The 23,415-nt window shown below is 38.8% G+C and overlaps 1 protein-coding gene across 14 annotated transcripts in view; it reads right to left on the bottom strand.

Moving 5' to 3' along the window:
• Window positions 1–23,415, bottom strand: part of LOC147026031 (uncharacterized) — a 90,358-nt gene that overhangs the window by 34,543 nt on the left and 32,400 nt on the right. For 8 of the 14 annotated variants that reach the window (XM_085880992.1, XM_085881003.1, XM_085880991.1 and 5 more), the window contains one exon: window positions 17,446–20,893. In XM_085880992.1, the coding sequence (XP_085737118.1) occupies window positions 17,446–17,540 (95 nt within the window). In that variant the 5' untranslated portion in view covers window positions 17,541–20,893. Of the gene's footprint in view, window positions 1–16,893; window positions 20,894–23,178; window positions 23,290–23,415 lie in introns of all 14 variants that reach the window. The other 6 variants (XM_085880994.1, XM_085880998.1, XM_085880999.1 and 3 more) reach the window with 4 other exon arrangements.

Below are 23,415 nucleotides of genomic sequence, written 5' to 3'. Positions count from 1 at the left end.
ACTCATTTATTTATGTGAAAAATTCCGACAGAGTGTGAAAACCTTTTTAGTTTCCAACATGCACATTTGAATCTTAATTTTTAAAACATAAAGAATCTTTAGAAATGTCTTCACTAGCTCCTCCATTTAGCCTGGTGTTGGCGCAGTGGTTAGGGCAGCGGCTTGGGATCCCAGTGTCCTGAGTTCAAGCCCCGTTGGCTGCTGAATTAACACCAGGGGGTTGACTCAGCCTGTCATCCTTCCGAGGTCAGCGAAATGAGTGCCAGTGTACTGGTCCCGGTGTATGCCCCGGTTAGAATAGGTGTACCACATCCCTGTGTGTCGTAAGAGGTGACCAGGGTTGGCGTCAGGAAGGGCATCCGGCCATAAAACATTGCCTCAAGAAAAAGCCTAACCCCTGCACAGCAGGGAAAAATGGCTGTAAAAACGGTCATTTTTTTTTTTTATCTCCTCCATTTATTTAAGCAAAAAAAGTAAAACTTTAATTAAAGTCAATTACACCAACATCATCAATAATATATTCTTTTCTTTTTTTCTCTTCTTTATCTCCACTTTCTCGTTTAAATCTTCTCCCTGAAACCGATGTTAATATTCTTGACTCATATATTTCTAATAGACTTGCCAATTCTTTGTTTTCCTCCTCGGTGCGTTGATTTATTTATTTTCTGTAATACCTTTGATCTTTTTATAATCTCACTGGTTTCCATATTTTTATATTTATTTATTCTCTCTCTTTCCTCCATCTCCCTCTCCTCCTTCTCTCTCATCTCTCTCTTCTCTCTCTCTTCAACTCCTTCCTCATCCCTTACTATCCTTGAACCACTTTCACCCCATAGAATATCATACATATATTCATCTGGATTACTTGATGTTCCTGCATCCAAAATAATTTTTTTTACAACAGGAAACCAATAAAATTTCTTCTGATTTTCCAAAAGAGCATTGCATTTTCTTAACTATAAAATTCTTTCATTATTTAACATTTTAGTTAAATCCAAAGTTCTTGGTTTATTAACATCAGTATAAAGCCAATCTTTTATTGAAAATACCTCATTCTTATGTTGTAGAACATATTTATTAAAATACCGAATACCCTTTTCTTGAAAGACACAGAAATGATAATTTTCTTGAAGCCTTCTTGCTGTCATTTATGTATCAGAAATATATGACAGATTAATATAATGACAGGAAATACCTCCCCATCTTCCCATCGTTAAATCAATTTGTATTCCCTTCCTTATTATATATAATCCTGTTCTTTGTGTTTTCATGATATAAACTATGGCAAAACCATTATTGATTTTATCTTTATTAAATTATTTTATTTGTTGTTTGCTAATCGTGCTTCCACAAAACTAATTCTCAGCACCAAGTGGATAATATTCTTCCTTACGAGACTGATTTAATTGTTCCAGGTCTTCGAGGTTAATTTGAAATGACCAATTATACCCTAAATTATTCATATTGTGACGTTCACGGGACTTGAAAAGTCCCGCTAACGTAGAATGAGCCGAAACGATGGAGGCGGTTTATTTCTATAACCCAAAGATGGCGGTTCTAATCGCTCTACCGCAAACGGGACGAGGAAGGTGGCACGAGTCGCTTTTCACTGAGTTAATGATGTTTATTTCTCTAACCAGAAATAATAAGACTCGGCAAGAGGAGGGATCCGGGGCGATTCGACGGGATGGTGGTGTGGGTTCGGGCGTGGGGAAAACACAAACAATTCCAATGGATATACAAATCTCAAACCCTCTAGGGCGCCAGGTACACACACAAACACACACACACACACACACACACACACACACACACACACACACACACACACACACACACACACACAAAACGCAGCTGGTCCTGGTGGTCAGGCTGGCCCGTGGTGTGGACGCAACAGTCCCTGGATTGGCGTCGGACGAGCTGGCGTTGCGCTCGTCAGGGGCAGGAGACACCGTGGTGCTGTCGACCTCCTGGTCCTGGCCCAAGTCCGCTCACAGCCGCCAGGGAACCAGTTCTGGTGCCAAGTTGCGAGCAGGAGAGGGAGGCAAGTCCGCCCGCCGTTCGACCCCGTACTCCGAGCCAGCAGAACCCCAGAGCCAACCAAGGTGAGGCACGAGGCACAGCAAGGCCACGAGACACGATCAAATCCAGGATTGAATCAGCCCAACAAACAGCACGCTCCCAGCACAACAGCCTCCACCAGAACGGTTTTTCTATACCGATCTTCTTCCTCTTCCTTTTTCCCCGAACAGAGCCTTTTTATCCTCGAGTCCTCGTCACTTCCAATCGAGCCGTTTTTATTGGCCCTCCGCCGTCGCCTTCCGCCAATCGTGATCACGGGGCAGAGCCATCCGCAGCACTGTCATGTGACGTCACGGCAAGCCTCCAGGGAATACTAAAAGGGGTTTACGCAGACACACTTACCCTATCCCGTATCCCTATCTAATTACGTGACAATTATCATTTCCCCCTTGAAGAAATGGACATTTACTAGACAACTTATCACCACTGAATTGCTACTTATTACATCGAGATCCTGGTAAACTCGAACAGCATGGCATACCTAACTAAACATCCTAATTACCCTTTGAATGCATACCCCCCCTCAAACATAACAATATTATATCCCCATTGTTCTATTCTCATACAAACTATACGCCCTTCTTTATAAAATATTATTTTAATTGGAATTGTGAATTCTGTATGACCCGGAGATAAAATCAACACTTCTGTATCTTTGGAATACACAGCAGTTTTATTTAAGGATATATATTGTGATAAATTACTTAATCTCACCAAGTCATTAGCGTCAGTCGGGCTTGGATAATTTATTAATTTATAAGCATTTTTCATATTCAAATTTTTTTGCTCTATTATATTTCTGTCGGTCAGCCTGTGCCTTTGTGTAATAATTTGAGAAATCAATATCCAGTTCTTGGGATACACCTAAGATAGAACCATATTTTCCAACATGTCATTTATATTAGATTAAAAATAATGTCATTAAAAAATTTATTTTTGTTGAGTTGAAATAACACATATAAACATAATTGACCACAACACTTGGAATTTAATTCTTGGACTTGAAATGTTTGATAAACACCATTCTGTAAGAATTTTATTACTTCAACAGGTATCAACAGGAAGACCAAAACTATAAAAATAATATTTGTCTTGACTATGAAAAATACAAACCCAATGAGAACCGTTCCCATTATTATCTTCTAAGTTCATAATAATATTGTTAGTATGTTAAGACACGTTTGTTAATTCATCTCTCATACAAATAACCACATTATGAATTTTTAATTTCTTAAAATATTTGAGAAGTTGTAAATTTGATGTTGTATTCTTTCCAAATTCTTTAAACCACTCATCAATGCTCATTTGTTTATTAGAAAGATAGAATCCATTACCCCTTTTAGTTAATTTTACACCTGCTTGTGCGATAGAAGAAAGCATATCTCCAACTAACAATCTCGCTTTATCAGGCAGACTTTCATTTTTTTCAGCAAAATCTACAATTACACCATTTCCACTAATTTGTTTCTCCAACTCTTTGTTATGTCTTTCCAATTCTTTTTGAGCCTGGAGTTGAGCCTTCCTTTTGTTGGCAGTTTTCACCGCTGCTGAAATACCACCTGTCAATGCTCCAGCCGCACTTAAACCAGCAAATAAAGGAATTAGAAAAGTGAGAAATCCTCCACTCGTTTCTCTTATTGAATATTTCTTCAACATTGGTTTTGACATTTTAATTTTAAATGAGCCAGTATCGTTCAAGATTTTCACTTGTTCTCTTGTGAGTTAAATATCAATTCTTTCTGCTACTTTTTTCTGAATTGTATTAACATTAATCATACAAGGCTTTTGATTTTGAATACAACATGATAGTTTATGAAGATTTATTTGATTAACATATACCCCAGCTGGCACTTTACTACTCATTTATTTATCAAAAAAAATTATGTGATACTAATCAAAACACCATTATCTGTATTAATCTGTAATTCTGTTTCTTCCAAAAGCAAACAATATGTATCAACTTCTTCACTGTGATTTCTCTCATGAATACCGTTTGGTTTCTCTCATGAACACAATCATGAAAGATAACGAGGTTCCTTTTTTGATTTATCCAAATCTTGGGGAGAAGGTATCTCATCCGTATTATCACTAAGAATACAAGTTATCGGCTTTGATTTCTTTTTATATCTCTGTGTATCACAAAATAGTTGTATTATATCTTCAATGTTGTAATCATTTAGTTTGTTTTGAAGTTTAAATAAACTGATTATATCTTCTTTTTGAAGACCAGCATTAAAACCTTGTGAGAGTAGTTGATACTCAGGTTGAAAACTCGACTTTGTGAAAATTATTAAATTATCATAATCCAAAAAGTTGGGAGTAAGGAGCATCTTTAAAAGTAAGCAGGTTTTTCCACATCCGTTTGAACCAACTATGAGACATCTTAATGAATTTTGAAGATTTTTATGGTTGTTAAATTTTATCTTATTTTCCCAAATGGGTAAAAAATAATTTATTTATATATTTGGAAAACAGGTTATTTAATTTTTTATTGGCTTTTTTGGAAACTGTTTTATCCAAAGTTCAGGTTTAATTTCAAGATAATCCAATACTTTATTTATACAATATCTTGTGTTCATATTTCCCTGAAAATGACAATCGTTAATATGTAATAAAATGACAGTATGTGCCCGTGAAAATAAATAAATAAATATTCAAGCTGCAAGCAAGAAACAACAACCACACAGGCCGTTTATTCGCTCTCACGTGCCCGTACGTGCGTGGCCTGGAAGTTCGCATATTATTCGCAGTTACGATTATTCGCAATTTAGTTTTAATGCCCAAATATTCAATTAGCGCCAACGTATTTTGCCTTTTCGCAATGTCATCGCAAGGAAAAACAAAAAGAGAAGAGAAGAGAGAGAGAAAAAATTACTTCTTGGTTCAGAGCACACCAGCTCACTCTGTTACCGAAATTTATGCACCGTCTAATATGAAAACGATCATAACTTGGGGCATTGTGTTTATCTATAAATGCGCATAAGAAATCGAGAAATTATTAGAATACACGAAGTCATCACTCTCCGGAAGCCCGTACGTTGTAACCCGTAATGGGGAACGCAGCTGAACTTCCCTTCCCCATCGGCCACGCCCACGCAACGTGTCTTGTCATTGGTTGGTAAATAAATGGCCATAACTTGGGAGGCACTTGTCCGATTAATATCAAACCTTGAAAAGGCACATCCTCAGGTCCCCAGCAATATACCTGGCAAATTTCAATTAGATTGGACCAGTGGTTGTCGAGAAACAGCGGTCACAGACACACACACACACACACACACACACACACACACACACACACACACACACACACACACACACACTGCTGGAATTATAGATAGATAAATCTTCATCAATCCACGAAACATGGTCGTCATTTGTTCAGTCTCTTCTCTTGTAAGAAAAGGTGTATTATCACCCTCATACTTTACATTCATTTCTCAAATCTATGTTGTAAAGTAATTCATTTTTAGATCCTCATGGAGGATCTCTAAGTCTTACTCACATTGTTGTTCTTCATCTTCTTCTTGTGGACTTTTTTGCTTCACAGCCTACAGTTTTCATCGAAACTTCCTGAAACTTGGCATATATTATATGTAAAAATACCCTGCGCAGACAGTAACCATCTCCGATTTTGAAAATTCCTCCGAGATAAAAAAAGTTATGACGTCAAAAAATCTCCGCCAATGGAAATCGCCTAAAAATTATCTCCGAAACTAGGCAAGCTTTTTGAATTCTGTTTGCAGGAATCGAACAGGGCATTAGCAGAGATGAATTACCGCACATATGATACATCACGATGACGTCATATCAACTTTTATGACGTCATTCCTATTTTTTGACATTTTTTGTTTCACAACCCAGAGTTTTCATCAGATCTTTGTGAAACATGCCATGTACATGCAGAAAGCCCACGCGCCGGCAGTAACCATCTCCGATTTTGGAAATTCTTCCGAGAAAAAAAGTTGACGTCATAATATCGCCGCTAATGGAAATGGCCTATACAATTATCTCCGAAACTAGGCAAGCTGTTTGAATTTTGTTTGCGGGAATCAAGCTAGGCATTAGCACAGATAATTTATCGCAAACCTGATACATCACAATGACGTCATATTCGTTTTTATGACGTCATAATTAAGAGGACGAGGATCTAAGCTCATTTGTGCTTGTTGGTGTAAATCTCAAAGAATTATATTCCTTTTCATATTTTTCTTATCATTAATTAGAAGATAATCACAGAACATACATTGTTTATAGGCTTTTGACTCTGTGTTTAATCCCCGTCTTTCACACGCAGGACAATTCTCAAATTTGTCATGTGGAGAATCAGGAAATTCAAGAGGCTCAAAATCTAGTAAACTATTCATATTTATAAAGTAAAATTTTACTTCAAATAAAATTCATCTTCGGTACTTTCATTGGTGCTTTCACAATCATCTATAAACTACTTTAATAACGATCATTTGAACACAAACTCTCGGTATCATAACTGTCTTCTGTTCCAAGAGATATATTCTCATCACTCTCATAATATTAAAAATCTTCAGTTTAATAATGACTCATATTTAATTAGTAGAAAAAACATTACCATCTCTATCTATATACTTTTTTAAATTAACAGATTCAACTAATACATTTTTTATATTAAAGGTAATTTAAAAATGATCCTTAACTACTATTGAACGAAATGTCATTTCACCTGATATATTAACATCCTTTATTTCATCAGGATTTACATCTTTTGGGTTGTTGAAAAAAATACAAATTTCTCCTTGTATATTACAGATGGTCTTATCTTTTCGTTCTAAAGCTTCATCCATAAGGTTTTTATTTTTTGATACTTTTTTTTGTTTCATTGCTTTTTCTAGTTTTGAATATATTGCCAGAAGGAGAGGAGAAACTTTTGTTAGAGATACCTTAATTGATGTTCTTCCAGGTATACTAAAAGCCCTTCCACTGAAGGAAATTGAAGAACTCATATTATTCACTATAATTGTTTTTATCCAATAGTTGTTGTATTTATCTTTATTCAATTTTCCATCCTCGACATATTTCTCAGTATCTTTTACAAATGAAGAGATTGATTGAAACTTGTCTTTTGTGTCTTGATACATTGTATTTATTAAGTGAAAAAAGTTGGAGGATAAAATGGTTTTAAGCACAGATTCAAATATAAATTAAACGAAATTTTCATCAAGAAAATTTTATTTTAAGCAAAGTTTTATTATATATATATATATATATATATATATATATATGGTGAATACAACATACTGCGATGTTTGTAATCATGTATATAAATGTTATAAAAAAAACACCTTCAAACCGACAAACACACATTCAATCTTTTTAGACAAATATCTCCACTTGACCAAGAAACAAAACATTGTGATAGATGTGATAATGATATTCTTTAAAAAAAATTATAATAAACACCTTCAAACACGCAAACACAAGAACAATGAAGAAAGGGAAGGTGCCACTAAATTCTCCATTGAAAACACTGATGGGGCATTTAAAGGACATATAAAAATAAGATTGTTTCACTTTCAAGACCCTGGACCATCTTCAATCATGGAAGCTGTTGATGTGGTTAAACAAAGTATTGAAACTATAATTAAAAACACATTAAGTGAAATGAAAACTTTTAAGTTATAAATGGTAGTAAAATTGAATATGGCAAGAGAAGATGATGAAATTACTCCCTTTATGAGGACAAACCCTCACTTTATTTCATTTAAAGATTTTGTAAGATGTGATGTTTTCAATGAACTCCAGGAGACAAGAACAAAATGTTGATAACACTGTAATCAGTATTGGATTTGCTATTACAAAAATAATCTTTTTAGATATACACATCTTAAAATCAGATCCTCTTCAAGTTTCTTCTTATATTGATTTACCAAAAGAGATAAAACTTAAGAAAGCGGTTGTTAATATTCAAAACAAAGATAATAAATGTTTTCTATGGTCTGTTCTTGCTCACTTACATCCTCCACAATGGAAACCTGAAAGGGTTGAACATTATAAGAAATACGAGAATACGTCAAATGTTAAAGATTTAAAGCTTCCAATGTCATTGAGAGATATTCCTACATTTGAGAAAATGAATAATCTATCTGTTAATGTATATGGATTAACGGATACAAACAAAGTTAAGATATTAAAAATTTCAAACAACTATAAAAATTATGAAACACACATTGATCTTCTCTACTTTACTTCAAAGGAAAAATCACATTATGCTTTCATCAAGAATTTATCAAGATTAACCAAATCACAACTATACAAGAGAAAATGTAAAACGTGTCCTTGTAAGAGATGTCTCAACTCCTTTCATACAAAAGAATGATTAAAACAACATTCAAAATATTGTAGTAATCATAAATCAACCGTAATCAATTTACCAAAAGCAGGTTCAAACATATCATTCAAATATTTTAACAAATCGATAAAACATCCGTTTGTGATATATGCCGATTTTGAAAGTATCCTTGGAAAGATAGATACTGTTTCTCCAAATGCAAATAAATCATACACAAATAAATATCAAAAACATACTCCTTGTGGTTTCTGTTATTGTATCAAATCATCGGTTGGTGATGAATACAAGTTAGAACTTTATAGAGAATATAATGCCTCAAAGAAGTTTGGAAGACGATTGGAAAAAGACTGTATAAGACTAAGAGAAATAATGGTTAAAACCTATAAACCAATGTCATTAACAAAGGGAGAGAAAAAGGAATTTAGAAAGAAGAGTATCTGTCATATTTGTGAGGAGAAAATTGAGGGAGAGGTCAAAGTTTGGGATCACTGTCATCTCACTGGAAAATATAGAGGTCCAGCTCATTCCCGTTGTAATCTTAATTACAAGCCCACAAACTTTATTCCTGTCTTTCTTCACAACAACGCTCACTATTACACACATCTATTTATAAGTGAACTTTCAAAGACATCTGGAGATATTTCTGCCATTCCTCACACAGATCAAAAATACATCTCATTCACAAAAACAATTCATACATCCCCCATAACCCATATCAGATTTCTTGACACATACAAGTTAATGGCAAGTCCATTATCTAACTTAGCATCAAATATTAAAAACTTACCGAATCATAAATCACATTTCTCAAATCAAGAAGAGATTGATCTCTTATCACCAAAGGGAATATATCCATATGACTACATGGATTCATTTGAGAATTTTAAAGAAACACAACTTCCTTCAAGGGAAAGTTTCTATCGCAAGTTTAATAAAACTCATTTCCAAAAGAGATTATAAACAAGCTAAAAAGATTTGGGAGAAGTTTAATATAAAGAATCTTGGAGAATATCATGATTTGTATCTTGAAACTGATGTATTGTTATTGGCTGATGTGTTTGAAATTTTTAGAACAGTCTGTCACAATAAAAAATTCTTATGGATTAGACCCCGCTCACTATTACACGGCCCCGGGTTTGGCTTGGAGTGCTATGTTAAAAATGACAAAACATAATTTGGAATTAATCCGTGATATAGATATGCTTTTAATGATAGAGAAGGCTAAAAGAGGAGGAATATCTCAAGTATGTTCCAAGAGATATGCTAAAGCAAATAACAAATATCTTCTTGATTATAATGAGAATGAGGACAACTCTTACCTGATGTATTATGATGCTAACAATTTGTATGGGTGGGCTATGTCTTGATCTTTACCTTATGGAAAACTTAAATGGGTTAAAGAAAAACATTATGAAAAAGTTTTACAAGACATTGTTGTCTCCTCGTAAAAAGAATTGGATGAAGCTGAAGTTGGATATTATTTTGAGATTGATTTAAATATCCAGAAGAACTTCATCACAAACACAAAGATCTACCTTATGCCCCTCATAAAGAAAGTCCAAGAAAAGAATGGTTAAGTGATTACCAACAGTCATTTAATATAAAAGATAAATCTACTGAAAAACTACTTTCGACATGAAATGATAAAGAAAGTTATGTTTTGCATCAAAGGAACTTGAGACAATATTTATCTGCTGGGTTGAGAGTGAGGAAAATTAATCTGATTTTGAAATTTAAACAAAGTCATTGGTTAAAGAAGTATATTGATTTTAATACTAAAAGAACAGAAGCAAAAACAGATTTTGAGAAGGACTTTTATAAATTCATGAATAATGCTGTATTTGGAAAGACTATGGAAAATGTAAGGAATCGACAAAACATAAGACTTGCTACATCTTGGAAACAGACTTCAAAGTTAATTAATAGACCAAGGTTTGAGCGAGCGCAGGTGTTTTCAGAGAACTTTTGTGCTATTCATTTGAAAAAATGAGTATTGAAATGGATAAACCTATTTATATAGGAACATCAATTCTTGACTTGTCAACGTCGTTAATGTATGACTATTACTATAATAATTTAAAATCAAAGTATAAGGATGATGTGTCATTATTATATATGGATACAGATAGTTTTATATTAGAAATTAAGACAAGTGATGTATATGAGGATATGATTGATAATATTGATATATATGATACAAGTAATTACAAGTCAGGTGATGTGTTGTTTTCATCAAAGAATAAAAAGGTTATTGGTAAGTTTCAAGATGAATTGGGTGGGAAGGTTATGAGTGAATTTATAGGATTGAGATCAAAGTCTTATGCTTTTACGTATATTGATAATAATAACATTGAAATGTGTGATAAGAAGCTAAAGGGAATAAGAAAAATATAATCAAGGAAACAATAAACTTTAAACATTATTATAACTGCTTTACCTTAAAGAAGGAAGAGTACAGAAAAGTGAATACAATAAGAAGTTATAAACATCAATTATATTCAGAAGAGATAAATAAGAAGGAATTAGGAGCTCTTGATGATAAAAGATATATTTTAGAGAATGGAATCAATGGTCTCCCTTATGGTTATAAGTATAAGTGTTAAGATGTTGGGTTGGGAATTTTAACAGGCTACCGCTGTCTTTTTACTGATTTATACATGATAGAACCAAGCAATAACCAAACGAAAGAGTGGAGATGTAATCAGCCTTGGTATTTAAATGGGAAACATAAAGAATGTGAGAAATATCAAATAAGTCTTATTGAAGAAATAACTGGGGTAAAAGTAAATAAAACAAATAAGCAGATAAATTTAATTACAAATAAGTTGGAGGATGTAAAAAAAAAATTAATATCCTTGAATGGACTGAAAACTTTGATGGTTATCAATTGAACAATGGAAAAACAATTTACTACAATCTCAAAATGATATGTGGTTCAGGAGGTGGTCAAATAAGAGCATTAAGAGAAGTTTATCATTTCATTTCTGCTCAACAAAGACACTTAAACCAAGAACCAAGTTCCAAGTTGTTCTTTGTGAATATACTCGATGGAAATGAATGTTAGAAGAAAATGAAGTTATTTCCTGAAGTCTAACATGAACAAATATTCGTTGGGTCGCTCTTTGAGTGGAATGAAAATATGAAAGGTAAGAAGTGCTTTAATCAGTAAGTCTTAATCTTTCATAGTTTCAATTTTACATTTGCTTGTACGGGAGGGAAGGGGATAGGTGGGGAGAAAATCACTCTCAATTTTATATTTGCTTGTATGGGAGGGAAGGGGATAGGTGGGAAGAAAATCACTCTCAATTTTATATTTGCTTGTATGGGAGGGAAGGGGATAGCCTGGTGTTGGCGCAGTGGTTTGGGCAGTGGCTTGGGATCCAAAAGGTCCTGAGTTCAATCCCCGTCGAGCCACTGAATTAATACACCAGGGGGTTGACTCAGCCTGTCATCCTTCCGAGGTCGGCGAAATGAGTACCAGTGTACTGGGCCGGTGTATACCCTGGTTAAAATAGGTGTACCATATCCCTGTGTCGTAAGAGGCGACCAGGGTGCATCAGGAAGGGCATCCGGCGTAAAACATGTGCCAAATCACTATGCGGATCATACGGATGATCCGCTATGGCGACCCCTAAAGGGAGCAGCCGAAAGAAGACGATGACGATGGAGGGAAGGGGATAGGTGGGGAGAAATTCAGTCTCCTGTTTTTGGCTTTTGGGGCTTGAGTCAGAAAGTTTTCCCCTTTTTCCCCATTCATTTTAATGGGAGTCCCAGAAACCCCATTTATCATGTACTGTAGTCGCACCCATGGTGAAAATTTTGTCTCAATCCGACAAGCGGTGGCGGAGAAAACACGAAATTTCTGTGTGGACAAACAAGCAAACAAGCCGGTAGGCGACGAGGGATTCGCTAGGATCGAAGCGCTGGATACTATGCTTTTCATTCTGACCGATCCACTGACGAAGATCCATTGCCAAGACGTATTGGTTCACATACAATTGTTCCTCTGCCTGGCAAGATTTTTCCTATTGCGTATTTTGCCAACTGGCACTCCTCATAAAAAATGACGGTAAATAGAACCCTATATTTGAAGGACTACCATTTGAAAAATAATCGGTTTGCTGGTTTGTGCTGTGGAGCCTCGCATTGCAGATACACACACACACACACAAACACACACACACACACACACACACACACACACACACACACACACACACACACGGAAAACCCGATAAACTTCTCTCGATGCTCTTGTTTGACCACACCTCCTGAGCCACACAATATTTTTCATAAGTCACGCCCACTTTCCATAAACCACACCCACTTTCCAACGCCACTCCCACTTTTCATCAACCACATCCACTTTGCCTAAGCTCCGCCCACTTTCCTAATCTCCTCATAAAAAATGATGGTAAATAGACACCCGATTTTTGAAGGACTACCATTTGAAAAATAAAACCTCAATCAAAAAGCGGCTCGAGTAAAATTTTCCAAATATCTCGAAGTGTTTAATTCCGAAGTCTCGTTTTTCTATATTCAAAACTGAAGGACAAGTATTGAAAATACTGTGTCGCGGTTTTTCGGCCGCTGCACAGCAACGGGTGGTTGCTAGGCAGCGAACTTCAAATGCGCACATTCCCAGACCATATGGCACCTGTTGGCAAAGTTTCATCGAAATTGGTTCGCTGGTTCGTGCTGTGGAGCCTCGCGTTGCAGACACACACCCAGACAGACAGACGGAAAACCCGACAATAAGGGATATCTTGCATATATAGCGAATCCAACAGACAGACCCAAATGCAATACCCTCTCCTTCGGCGAGGGTAATAATTAGTCGGGAAGCCCGGCCTTGGCTTAAGGGTTCGGGTGGTGAGCTTGGGATCTTGGTGTCCTGAATTTCAGCCCCATCGGCCCGTTAGACACGAACTACAATTGGAACATACCCTTTAGACCATCTAGAACCTTTGAAGCGCACACCACACAAACATCGATCAAACCACTCCAAAGACACCAACACCAGGTGGGGTTGACTCAGCCTGTCATCCTTCCGAGGTCGGCGAAACGAGAACCAGTGAACTGGTAATAGGGGCATTGCATCAGCGGTACCCCCATACTTGGTAGTAGTGGCGATGCACCGTTGTTCATAGCCAGTTGAAAGCATGAAATCATGCCAGCACAATAAGTGGGGGTATAAAAATTAATTAATTAATTAATTAATAAAAATGAGTCAGGAGGACGCCGGCGAAATTGCCGAGAGATGTCTTTTTACATCTTTTTTTTTCGAAGTTATTATGCAGATGTACACTTTAATGTATACCCTGAAAATTTTTTGGTGGAGAGAGGATAAGGGTGGAGGTTGAGAAGGAGGGGCAGGAGGAGTTAAGGGAAGGGGTGGGGTGGGAGGGAGGAGGGAGGGGAAGGGTGGAGGAGGGAGGGGAAGGGGTGGGGGGCAGTGAGGGAGGAGGGGGTGGGAAGAGGGAGGGGAAGGGGTGGGGTGGGAGTCTGGAGGGAAGCGGGATGTTGTGGGAGGAAGGAGGGGAAGGGGTGGAAGGAGGGACCCAGCGTTGCCCTGCAATGATGTGTACCTCTACTAGTATTTAATAACTAGAAGTTATGATCTCGATAACTAGCATTTAATAACTCGAAGTGAGAAGTTATTTAACAATGATCATGGGGAGGGGATGTACAAGAGGCAATGGCAATAAATTATTCAACAAACAATCCCCTGACCCCAACCGATACTCACGCCCATAGACGAAATGACGCATGGGAGCTTTAATTACCTATAATCTTAGGACCCAGCAAACAAACTACGGTCGAGTCGACTGAGGAAAGTCACGAGACAGAAAGGAATACTGTGTGATGCTCGGTGGGACCCCACAGGACGGTCACGGTCTCGGCTGTTCTACATGGACGAACGTCTGATGTGTTCCATCACCCTGCACGCTGCAATGAGCGGAGAGGGCATGGCTCTGACATGGTGGGGCATGACGCTGAGTGGTGAAGAAATGCAGCTTCCGATAAGCCGATTCCTGGTTGTGACTCAACTCCAACCGTTGCTACGCATTTTATGGCCTTGGCCTCATGTGCACCATTCCCCTCCCCTCTCACCCAACATTTGACATTGGCCCAGTTTGATGAGTGGATGACCACCCGCTCCCCCTACATCGTGCTCAGATGCCCCCTCCCCCTCTCAAGCAGGAGAGAAGCCGTTTTGACGCCTTAACTGGCACCTGATGGCCTGCCACAACATTTAGACAGATCCATGAAGGTAAGAACATTAAACACAAACTCACAGGAATGGGGATTTTTAGACCCACACAGGTGGTAGGTGGATATCATCTATCTATTGCATAAGTGATGCTATCTAATATCACAATTAATTACTTTACGCTCATGCTATTACATTCATTAAGGAAATAACTAGACTATACTAACCAGTATTAACCCCCAGGAGTCATTTCTTCAACAATATATTTGTCATGCCATAATATTTGTAATGCTCTCGAGAGCTGGCCCTCGCTGCTCCTATGGTTGGCAGCGAGTGCCCCGGAAACAGTGCGGGAAGAGAGTGGCACTTATATATGTGGAGGGATTGCGTTGTTCAGCCGGTGGGTTACCCAGATAGCTGATAGCCAAAGCACTGGTACGATTTGCTTGCGGACCTGGGTTCGATTCCTGGTTTGGGCCCGTAATTTTTCCACATATATTTATGATGGTTCTATCCTGTTCACTTCTCATCAGATATTTCTCTTACAGCATGGTACAAAGGTGATGGTGAGAGGAGGGAGGGAAAAGGGTGTGATTGTGGAAGAGGTGGGGTCATTACATGATCATGGTACCTATCAAATTTGGGTGCGATTCCAGAACAGGCAATAAACTATCTGATTGGTGCTCCGCAGGCCAAGCGTCGTATCACAAAGTACCCGGTCCTTCAAATGGGCATCAAGCCGGGTGTCCCTTCTGCTAGCATGAGTTGGTGGACGTTAAAGATCTCATGACGGCTTTCGCCAAGATTAGCGAATTATTACTGGCACCCTACAGGAGCAAATCCAGGAATTGGGTAGGGGGGGTTTCCAAATAACAGAAAATCTAAGTCATATGAACGTTTTGAAAACTTTATTGCAGCTTTCAAATAAATGCACATTCACATATTCTTTGATATGCATGTATTGTGCAAAAAAGACATTAAAGTTAATTAATTTAATATTGAAATGGATAACTAAAAATAAAATAGCTTGAATTCAATAAACTTCAAGTTTCAATCTTAAATATCATGACTAGTGAGACCTACCTGAGTGATGGTAGTGCCTATATGACATACTAGCAACTATATGACATACTAGGAGTTCTGGGTGACCAGGGAACCCCTGGGTTTGCCACTGTAATGGTAAATATTTTTTTGTTGGGGGGGGGGGGGGTTCCGGGCAACCAGGAAACCCCCCCTGGATTTGCCACTGCCCTAAACAAATGACAAATTGTTGTCCAAAATTACACTCCAACCGAACGTCAGGTTCGTGAAAGACTTTGGCCGAGCACTTCAAGCTTGGTCCATCACACAGTTGGGATTAATTGGGGCTGCTAAAATGGTGGTGGTGGTGGTCGTGGTTTGTGGGGGTACACCCTCTCCCACCCCTTCTATCCTGTACGTGGTATATGTACAGCTCTTTTTAGCAGCGTCTCGCGTAGCAAACGTTGCTCAGAGAGAGCTCGGCTTTCTTCTTCTTCTTCTTCTTCTTCTTCTTCTTCTTCTTCTTCTTCTTCTGAAGACAAAACCTCAACCTCTCGGACTCGGCTCTTGTATATACAAGATCCGGATCTCCTTAAATACTGAGCACATGTACACATCCTCACATAGACGGTGCCTTTTGAGAGCGTCTATCATGAACTTTTAAATATATTCGGACATTTGCTTTAAAGTTTCGAAAAGTTCACGTTACTATGTAAAGATTATTCCATTTATCGTATTGTAATTTCGTCAATACACTATTTATTTCGTAAATACATTATGACGGGTCTCGCTATTAGCTTAATCAAGGCAAGTGACGAAATATCGGAAGTTGTTTTTTTTTTAGCCGACAAAACCTTTAGGACGCTGCTCTTGGACACATTTGTCCTTGTTATTTTTCACGAGACAAGCTTTTCATTTTCAATACATATATGATCATTTAAACGCTTCGCCATTAAACATTCAAAGGCCCCCAACGGACGTTCAATGGACCCAGCACTCGTCTTATGTTCAGCAAAGGAAAACGCGTGGTTAAGTTCGTGGCTCCCCGGCAATACATTCGCCTAATTTCGCACGAAAAGCACACACACACACACACAAACACACACACACACACACACACACACACACACACACACACACACACACACACACACACACACACACACACACACACACACACACACACACACACTAATCCAAACAGCATTTCGGTGCTAACCGTACTTATATTAGGCAGTGCCATCAAAAGTACCTGCGACGTAACATCACCTGTACGGTACTCGAACCCCGATTTGTGTGCCTGCAGACGAAACTGCCAAAGCGTGCGACGGATGCATACCACACACACACACGAGCAGAGATTGTGCATCGAATCACATTTAATGGAGACAATGGGAGGGAGCAGAGTACATGCAATCCATGTCGTATGGGGAAAAAAGGACAATCAAATCACGGATGGCATGCAACCACAACGGTTCAAAAAAAAAAAAAAGGAAACAACACTCAGAGGGTCACGTGGAAAGTGACGCACGTTTTAAAGGGACTATGAGGCAGGGATCAAACAACACTGATGTGGCAAAAAAAAAATGGTGTTAAACGATATCAACAAGGATGAATGAAAGGCTCGACGGATGAGGTGGATATCCGTACAGTGCAAGTCCCGGCACCAGCACAAGACGCCAGGTGACAGGCGACACACCCAGAAGGACCGGTTTCGGTGGACTCGAGCACCAGTCACCGAAAAACGGACACCACCGACCACGAACGGAGAAACGTACAGTGCAGTAGTACGTCAGGCACGTACAGTAAGCGCAGCCAACGCATGCTCCGCCCCTTCCTCCGCTGCTGCGCTCGATGATGGGCGTCAAGTTGGACGCTCCACGGGGAGAGCTCCGTCATCCTTTGAACATCAATGCAAGCTCCAAAATTGGTCTAAATGATGTCACGTGGATGTCCATGCGGCCATTTTCGATCCAAACTCAAGGGCGTGTTTCCAGTGACGAGCTGGATCACGAAGGGTTTGAACGGAGACAGCTCATCTGTAACGTATGCCTACCATAAATATGGTGGAATTTCGAATTCCCTCCCAAATAAACCCACGTGATCCATAATGGGAGGAGAGGGGGAGTAAGAATATGGAAGAGAAGGGTAATCTTTATATAATAGCATCATATTGGCCATGATAATAACCCTTCCCCTGCGTTCTCTCTTCTTCTCTTCTCTTCTCCCACATTCCCCCATCATCGGAGAGAAATCGATGGTTGTTAATGAAAAATCGAGATGTTCAATCCCAAATCACCATGCTTATGCGAAATATTATGCTCCCGATCCCATTGCGCTTCCCTTATTACCTCTCTCGACCTGAAAAGCGACAATACAGCACACCTTGCAACGAAGTGAGAAGCTGAGTATGCTCATCAAGGTCTGAGATGAACATTTACGGTGCCTGGAGGTGGAGAACACAGTTGAGATCCTGAGACCAGATGGCGGAGGTTGTTTTCACCACCGTCTGTCTGTAAGCACAATATCTCAAAAAAGTTGTGCACGGATCCGTATGAAATTTGGTGGACAGGTTGTGTGTGTGTGTGTGTGACAAGGACGAATTGATTCGATTTTGGTGAAGATCCGGATCTGGATACGAGAATTGTTTAATTTTTAAAGTAATTCTTCACCATTGAGTGATTGGGCCAAAAACGACATATTGCATGATATTTCAAAAAGTTATGGACGGGTTCGGACGAAATTTGGTGGATGAGTTGGGTAGGTGACAAGAACAAGCCGATGAAGTTTTGGTTCAGGTCCGAATCCAGTTCCGAGAAAGGAGATTGTGGGAGGGATTTATATTTTAACATTGATCTAAGGATCATGGTGAAGCTTTTGCATAAATCACATGCAGGCGAAAACATTGGTACGACTTTTACATGATTTGTAAGGACATTAAGAGACGATGCATGGACAAACAACTAGTACATGGAGATCTGAACCTGGGTTCCCCCTATCATGAGCCACGAGTTCAGATGGGAACATAATCAGGCCACCCCAGTTGAGGGGAAATAAGAGACATGGATAAAATAAGGATTCGGAGATGTAAATCATTTATAAGCCCCCCTGGTTCTAGATGTTTCACATATGGAGCTGAACCAGGCTCCAAATTTCATCCCAGTGCACTGCCGGCAGGGTAGGCCTGCATCTTGGAGCACGCCACTCTTCGGAGAAGCACTCAGACCAGGCTGGGAGAACGCCACTCAAGATCGGCTGTTCTGTCAGAATTTAGTGGATGTTAAAATTTTTTTTTTTTTTTTTTAAAAAGGTCATGCATATCTTGAAAAGAACAGGTCATTGTGTGCTGGTTCATTTTTTGTTGTTTGACAGGCACAATTATTCCCACCTTCTGTGTGGTCGGGAAGGGAAATTTTGGCTCAAGTCATTCACGAACCGGCTGCCCAATCTGATGTTCGACTATGTAGTTGGGGTAAGAATTTGTAATTTGTTCAGGGTGCCAGGGGTAGCTCGCCTACTCTTCACGAAAGATAACTTGGGATCTTTAACGTAAACAAACTAATGCCGGCACAGACGGGACACTGGTTTATCATCCATCCATTAAATGGCATTGGCATTTGATGGCATGATGGGCTGAATAGCTTCCACCTGTGTTGGATTTCCTTGTTATTGATACCTCATTGTGCCTGAAAAACACCATAGCTAGGCTGAGATTCGAACCCAGCCGAAACAGCTCAGAGGTGAGCATTGTGTGCTGGTACTGTGGCTAAATTCCCGACCTCGTAATTAAATGGAGTACGTATGTTAATTCTAAAGGAGAAGTTAATATAAATTTCAATCACCTTGATGGCAAAAACGGTATGAAGGCAAACATAGAGATTCAGTGAATGAGGTGTGGATGCAACATTTGTGTGATGGCCAAATGATCTGTGTGCAATGTGGAAGAAAAATAATTATATTCACATATTCTCAATGATAATTGTTGCTGGTACTTTATAAATTTAATTTTTGTACTTTACTCGAATTGGCTGTCAGTCATGTTTCCCTTTTCCCAAGAGTCTTTTGATATTGCTAAAAAGGAATGTCTTACGATGAAACAGGGTGACCTGGTTGATAACACTGCAAACTTTTGCCGCGATTGTGTCATTCTCTCCCTTCCACCCAAAGTGGTCATGCATTGCAGTTTTGAGTTATTTTGTCTAGTGCCTATCAGCTCATCCCGTGGTTGAGTTGCCAAATGTCTCACCCTCCCTTTCTTTGGGAAATCAAATTGTGTATAAGAGGGATTACTTCGGGCTTCTGTTTCAGTGAAGTCCATTCGAATATTTCAGTGAATCATTGAATGTTCTTCCTCCGTATATACGAAATTAAAGATTCTCCTTTGGGATGCTGATCCAACTTGTGGAAATTGAATTCTTTTCCACCACAGCAAGTTCCCTTGTGCTGTATTAACGTCCCAGCTTGTTTACTCGTTCTACCTCAGTTACAGTGTTAAAAGTTGAAACTTGTACAAAGCAAATCTTCAATATTTTCTCCTGCAGTGTGTAATCCAATCATCTAGTTAGATCAAAAAATGGCTTGTAAGCAGTAAACGCCACATATTCTTGACAATATATCCTTATTGAAGGTGAGCTTTCTTGAAAATTTCTCCATAGGTCTGTTATAAGGTCTGTTGAGTGCAGGGTTTGTTCATGCTCTATCCTCTAAATGCTGAGTGCCAAAGGAGGAAGCATCCATCCTGTACCATTTAAGTCTTTAATATGATTCAGCTGAAGTTAGAATCGAGCCACTGATCTCCCAGACTTAAAATATACACTGTTACCGTTATGCCACCATGTGTGGTTAACACTCGATAAATTAAATTACTCAACCCTAACCGCACCTCTTCTCATCAAAGCCAACCACCATTCTTAGACATCATTAATTTTACTTTTCTTTTTTGTTTGGTTACATATTATTTATCCTTTGTTCTCCATCATGTGATTTATTTCTGTTATTCACACACTCACAAAGCACTGTGCTGTTTTCCCTCAGGCTACCCTGATATTTTCCTGGTGCCACCTTACATCTTACTCTTCCTGTTCACCATACTTCCTTCCATCTGTTGATTCCGTCGACTCCAAACTACACTTATTATTTTGTGGTGAGCCTTGAGAACATGTCAATTCACCAGATTGTTGTCCGTATAATATCTAATCGTGCAGGCGATGTGGCTTCATCTCTCAGAGAAGCCAATGATAAAGGAGTTCGACCTGTAAGGGAATGGAAGGTAAGAGGGAAACAAAATGGGGTATATTAGGGAAAGGATACTGAGGGGCATCTTTTTAAAATTTAGTTTAATGATTCACAAAAAGAAATAAACTACAAGGGCACTCTTTGACGTCACCAGATATACCTCCACCCACATTATTACATCATTATACATACTTGTACAAAGTTTGATTTAAATCCCTGAACCCAGATTCAAAATATTAAATAATTCTGGCTGCCAGACCATGCATCTGAACAGGTTATAATTACCTTCGCATTCTGCGAAAGGTTATGTTTTGATCGCTGTGTATTTATTTATTTGTGAATATGTGTGTTTGTTTGTTATTCGCATAACTCAGAAAGTATTAAACCGAATTGCATGAAATTTGGTGGGATGATTCGTGAGTATCCAAGGACAATTTGATTAGATTTTGGGAGCGATCGGGTCAAAGGTCAAGGTCAAGAAAAGGTCAAAAACACTCTTGAGCATAACTTCCTTCATAATACAGCTATCGACATGCAACCACTGCCATATGGTTCCATGACGAGATACTTTTCGGATATGTAGTGTTGGATTTGACGTAACGTCATCGGAAGTGCGTCTAAATGACGTCACAAGATGACGTAAATTTTCAATCTCATCAGTTTTGATCATACCGTTTTGTAGGACTTACCTTAAGGACGTCACACACCAAATTTGACTTCGATTGGACTGACCGTTATGACGTCATTGACGTTTGAACATGACGTTTTTCAATTGTGGCTAAAATGTCCCGATATTTTACATTCAAATATCTATATAATTTATAAAGCAAAGTCTCCCAAATCCAGGCATGAGGATCAGTACCAAAATATCTGTTTATTGATGTACAGGTTTGGCCAATTAACTCTGTAGTCAAGGTCAAGGTCACACTCAAGGTCAAAATATACTTGTAGGCATAGGTTCAGATCTAATAGAGCTATTGACATGAAACCAACGTTAAAACGTTCAGTGAACTACGAGCTTTCAGAATGGTAGTCCCCGATTGGACGTGACGTCCCTGGAAGTGCGTCAAAATGACGTCAAAAGATGACGTCATTTTTCAACTTTTTAATTTTTCAGTGTTTATCATTCCATTTTGTTGGACTGCCTTCAAGGAGGTTACACACCAAATTTGACGTCAATCGGACTGACGGTTGTGACGTCATGGACATTTTAAAATGACGTTTTTCAAATGTGCCCGGAAAAAAGTTGCGGCAGCGAAGGTGTGCGCTCCACCGAGTGCCCGTTCTAGTTTAAAACATATATTCCACACGATTACTAGATCATAATTCAAGTTTCACGTCGAATGATGAAGCGGTTTATATATAGATATAGTACATCTTCTTCTTCCTCTTTTGGCTGCTCCCATTAGGGGTCGCCACAGCAGATCATCTGTGATGATCTGCATAACGATTTGGCACAAGTTTTACGCCGGATGCCCTTCCTGACGCAACCCTGGTCGCCTCTTACGACACAGGGATATGGTACACCTATTCTAACCGGGGCATACACCGGGCCCAGTACACTGGTACTCACTTCGCCGACCTCGGAAGGATGACAGGCTGAGTCAACCTCCTGGTGTGTATCAAGCTGCCAACGGGGCTTGAACTCAGGACCTTTTGGGTCCCAAGCCACTACCCTAACCACTACGCCAACACCAGGCTTAAGATATAGTAAATAAGATTAAAAAATATATTTTTGTTGAATCCAATATGGCTACCAGACAATGTCTGGTCGTGAACCTATTAATTATTTGTGAACACACTGGTATCCCCAAGGCTTGGGGTGTGGAGGCTGGAATAGGGATTTCAGCTTTCTTTTTATTTTTATCTAACTTTCTTATAATATTTTCCTTTGATTAAGGTTTGTTTATTGCTTGCATTTAGTTAAATTTTTGGTAATGTTCTGTTGTGGGGTTTTCTTTTTAAATGATTTAAGATATAACCATGAATTGTATTTGGAGAGACAGGCCAAGTAGAAACACTGCGCAGCACGGCTGTGGTGTGGAAAGCACTGTTGACCCAGGAAAGCGGTAGGGAATTACCTCCCCTTTCCCCATCCCCCACATATCTTTCCCCCTATCTCCTCTGGAGCTTTGAGATAAAGAAAGATAATGCAGATGTCCAGTAAAAGTTCCACGAACAAGGACCCTGTTGACTGTTCAAACCTGCGAGAGACTTCCATAAATGCCGCTTCTCCGGATCCACACTCTTATTGGCTAAACCATGAAACATGCTCTGTGCAAAAGCAGGTCAGGCCACTCACCGCAAAAAGGGTCTTGCTCGAAGAGTAATGCGCCAAACAAAAGTATATAAGCAGGGGTGACTGAAGATAGGCAGAGCAGATTGTTACATTCGCTCTGGCAATCTGTTCAACCTGTGCACAAGGGTTTGGTTAATTGCTTAGTTGGCTGGTTGGCAAATTTATTGTTTGTCTAATTAATTCTTAGTTTAATCGTTAGTTTAATTGTAAGTTGTTTTAATTTATTTGTTCAAGTTATTC

This window comes from Eptatretus burgeri, chromosome 5 (assembly GCF_056783735.1).
Source record: "Eptatretus burgeri isolate ZD-2024b chromosome 5, Ebu_testis_v1, whole genome shotgun sequence".
Classification (NCBI taxonomy): Eukaryota; Metazoa; Chordata; class Myxini; order Myxiniformes; family Myxinidae; genus Eptatretus; species Eptatretus burgeri.
The sequence above is the reverse complement of the archived record's forward strand: the minus strand, read 5'-3'. Positions and strand labels throughout refer to the sequence as shown.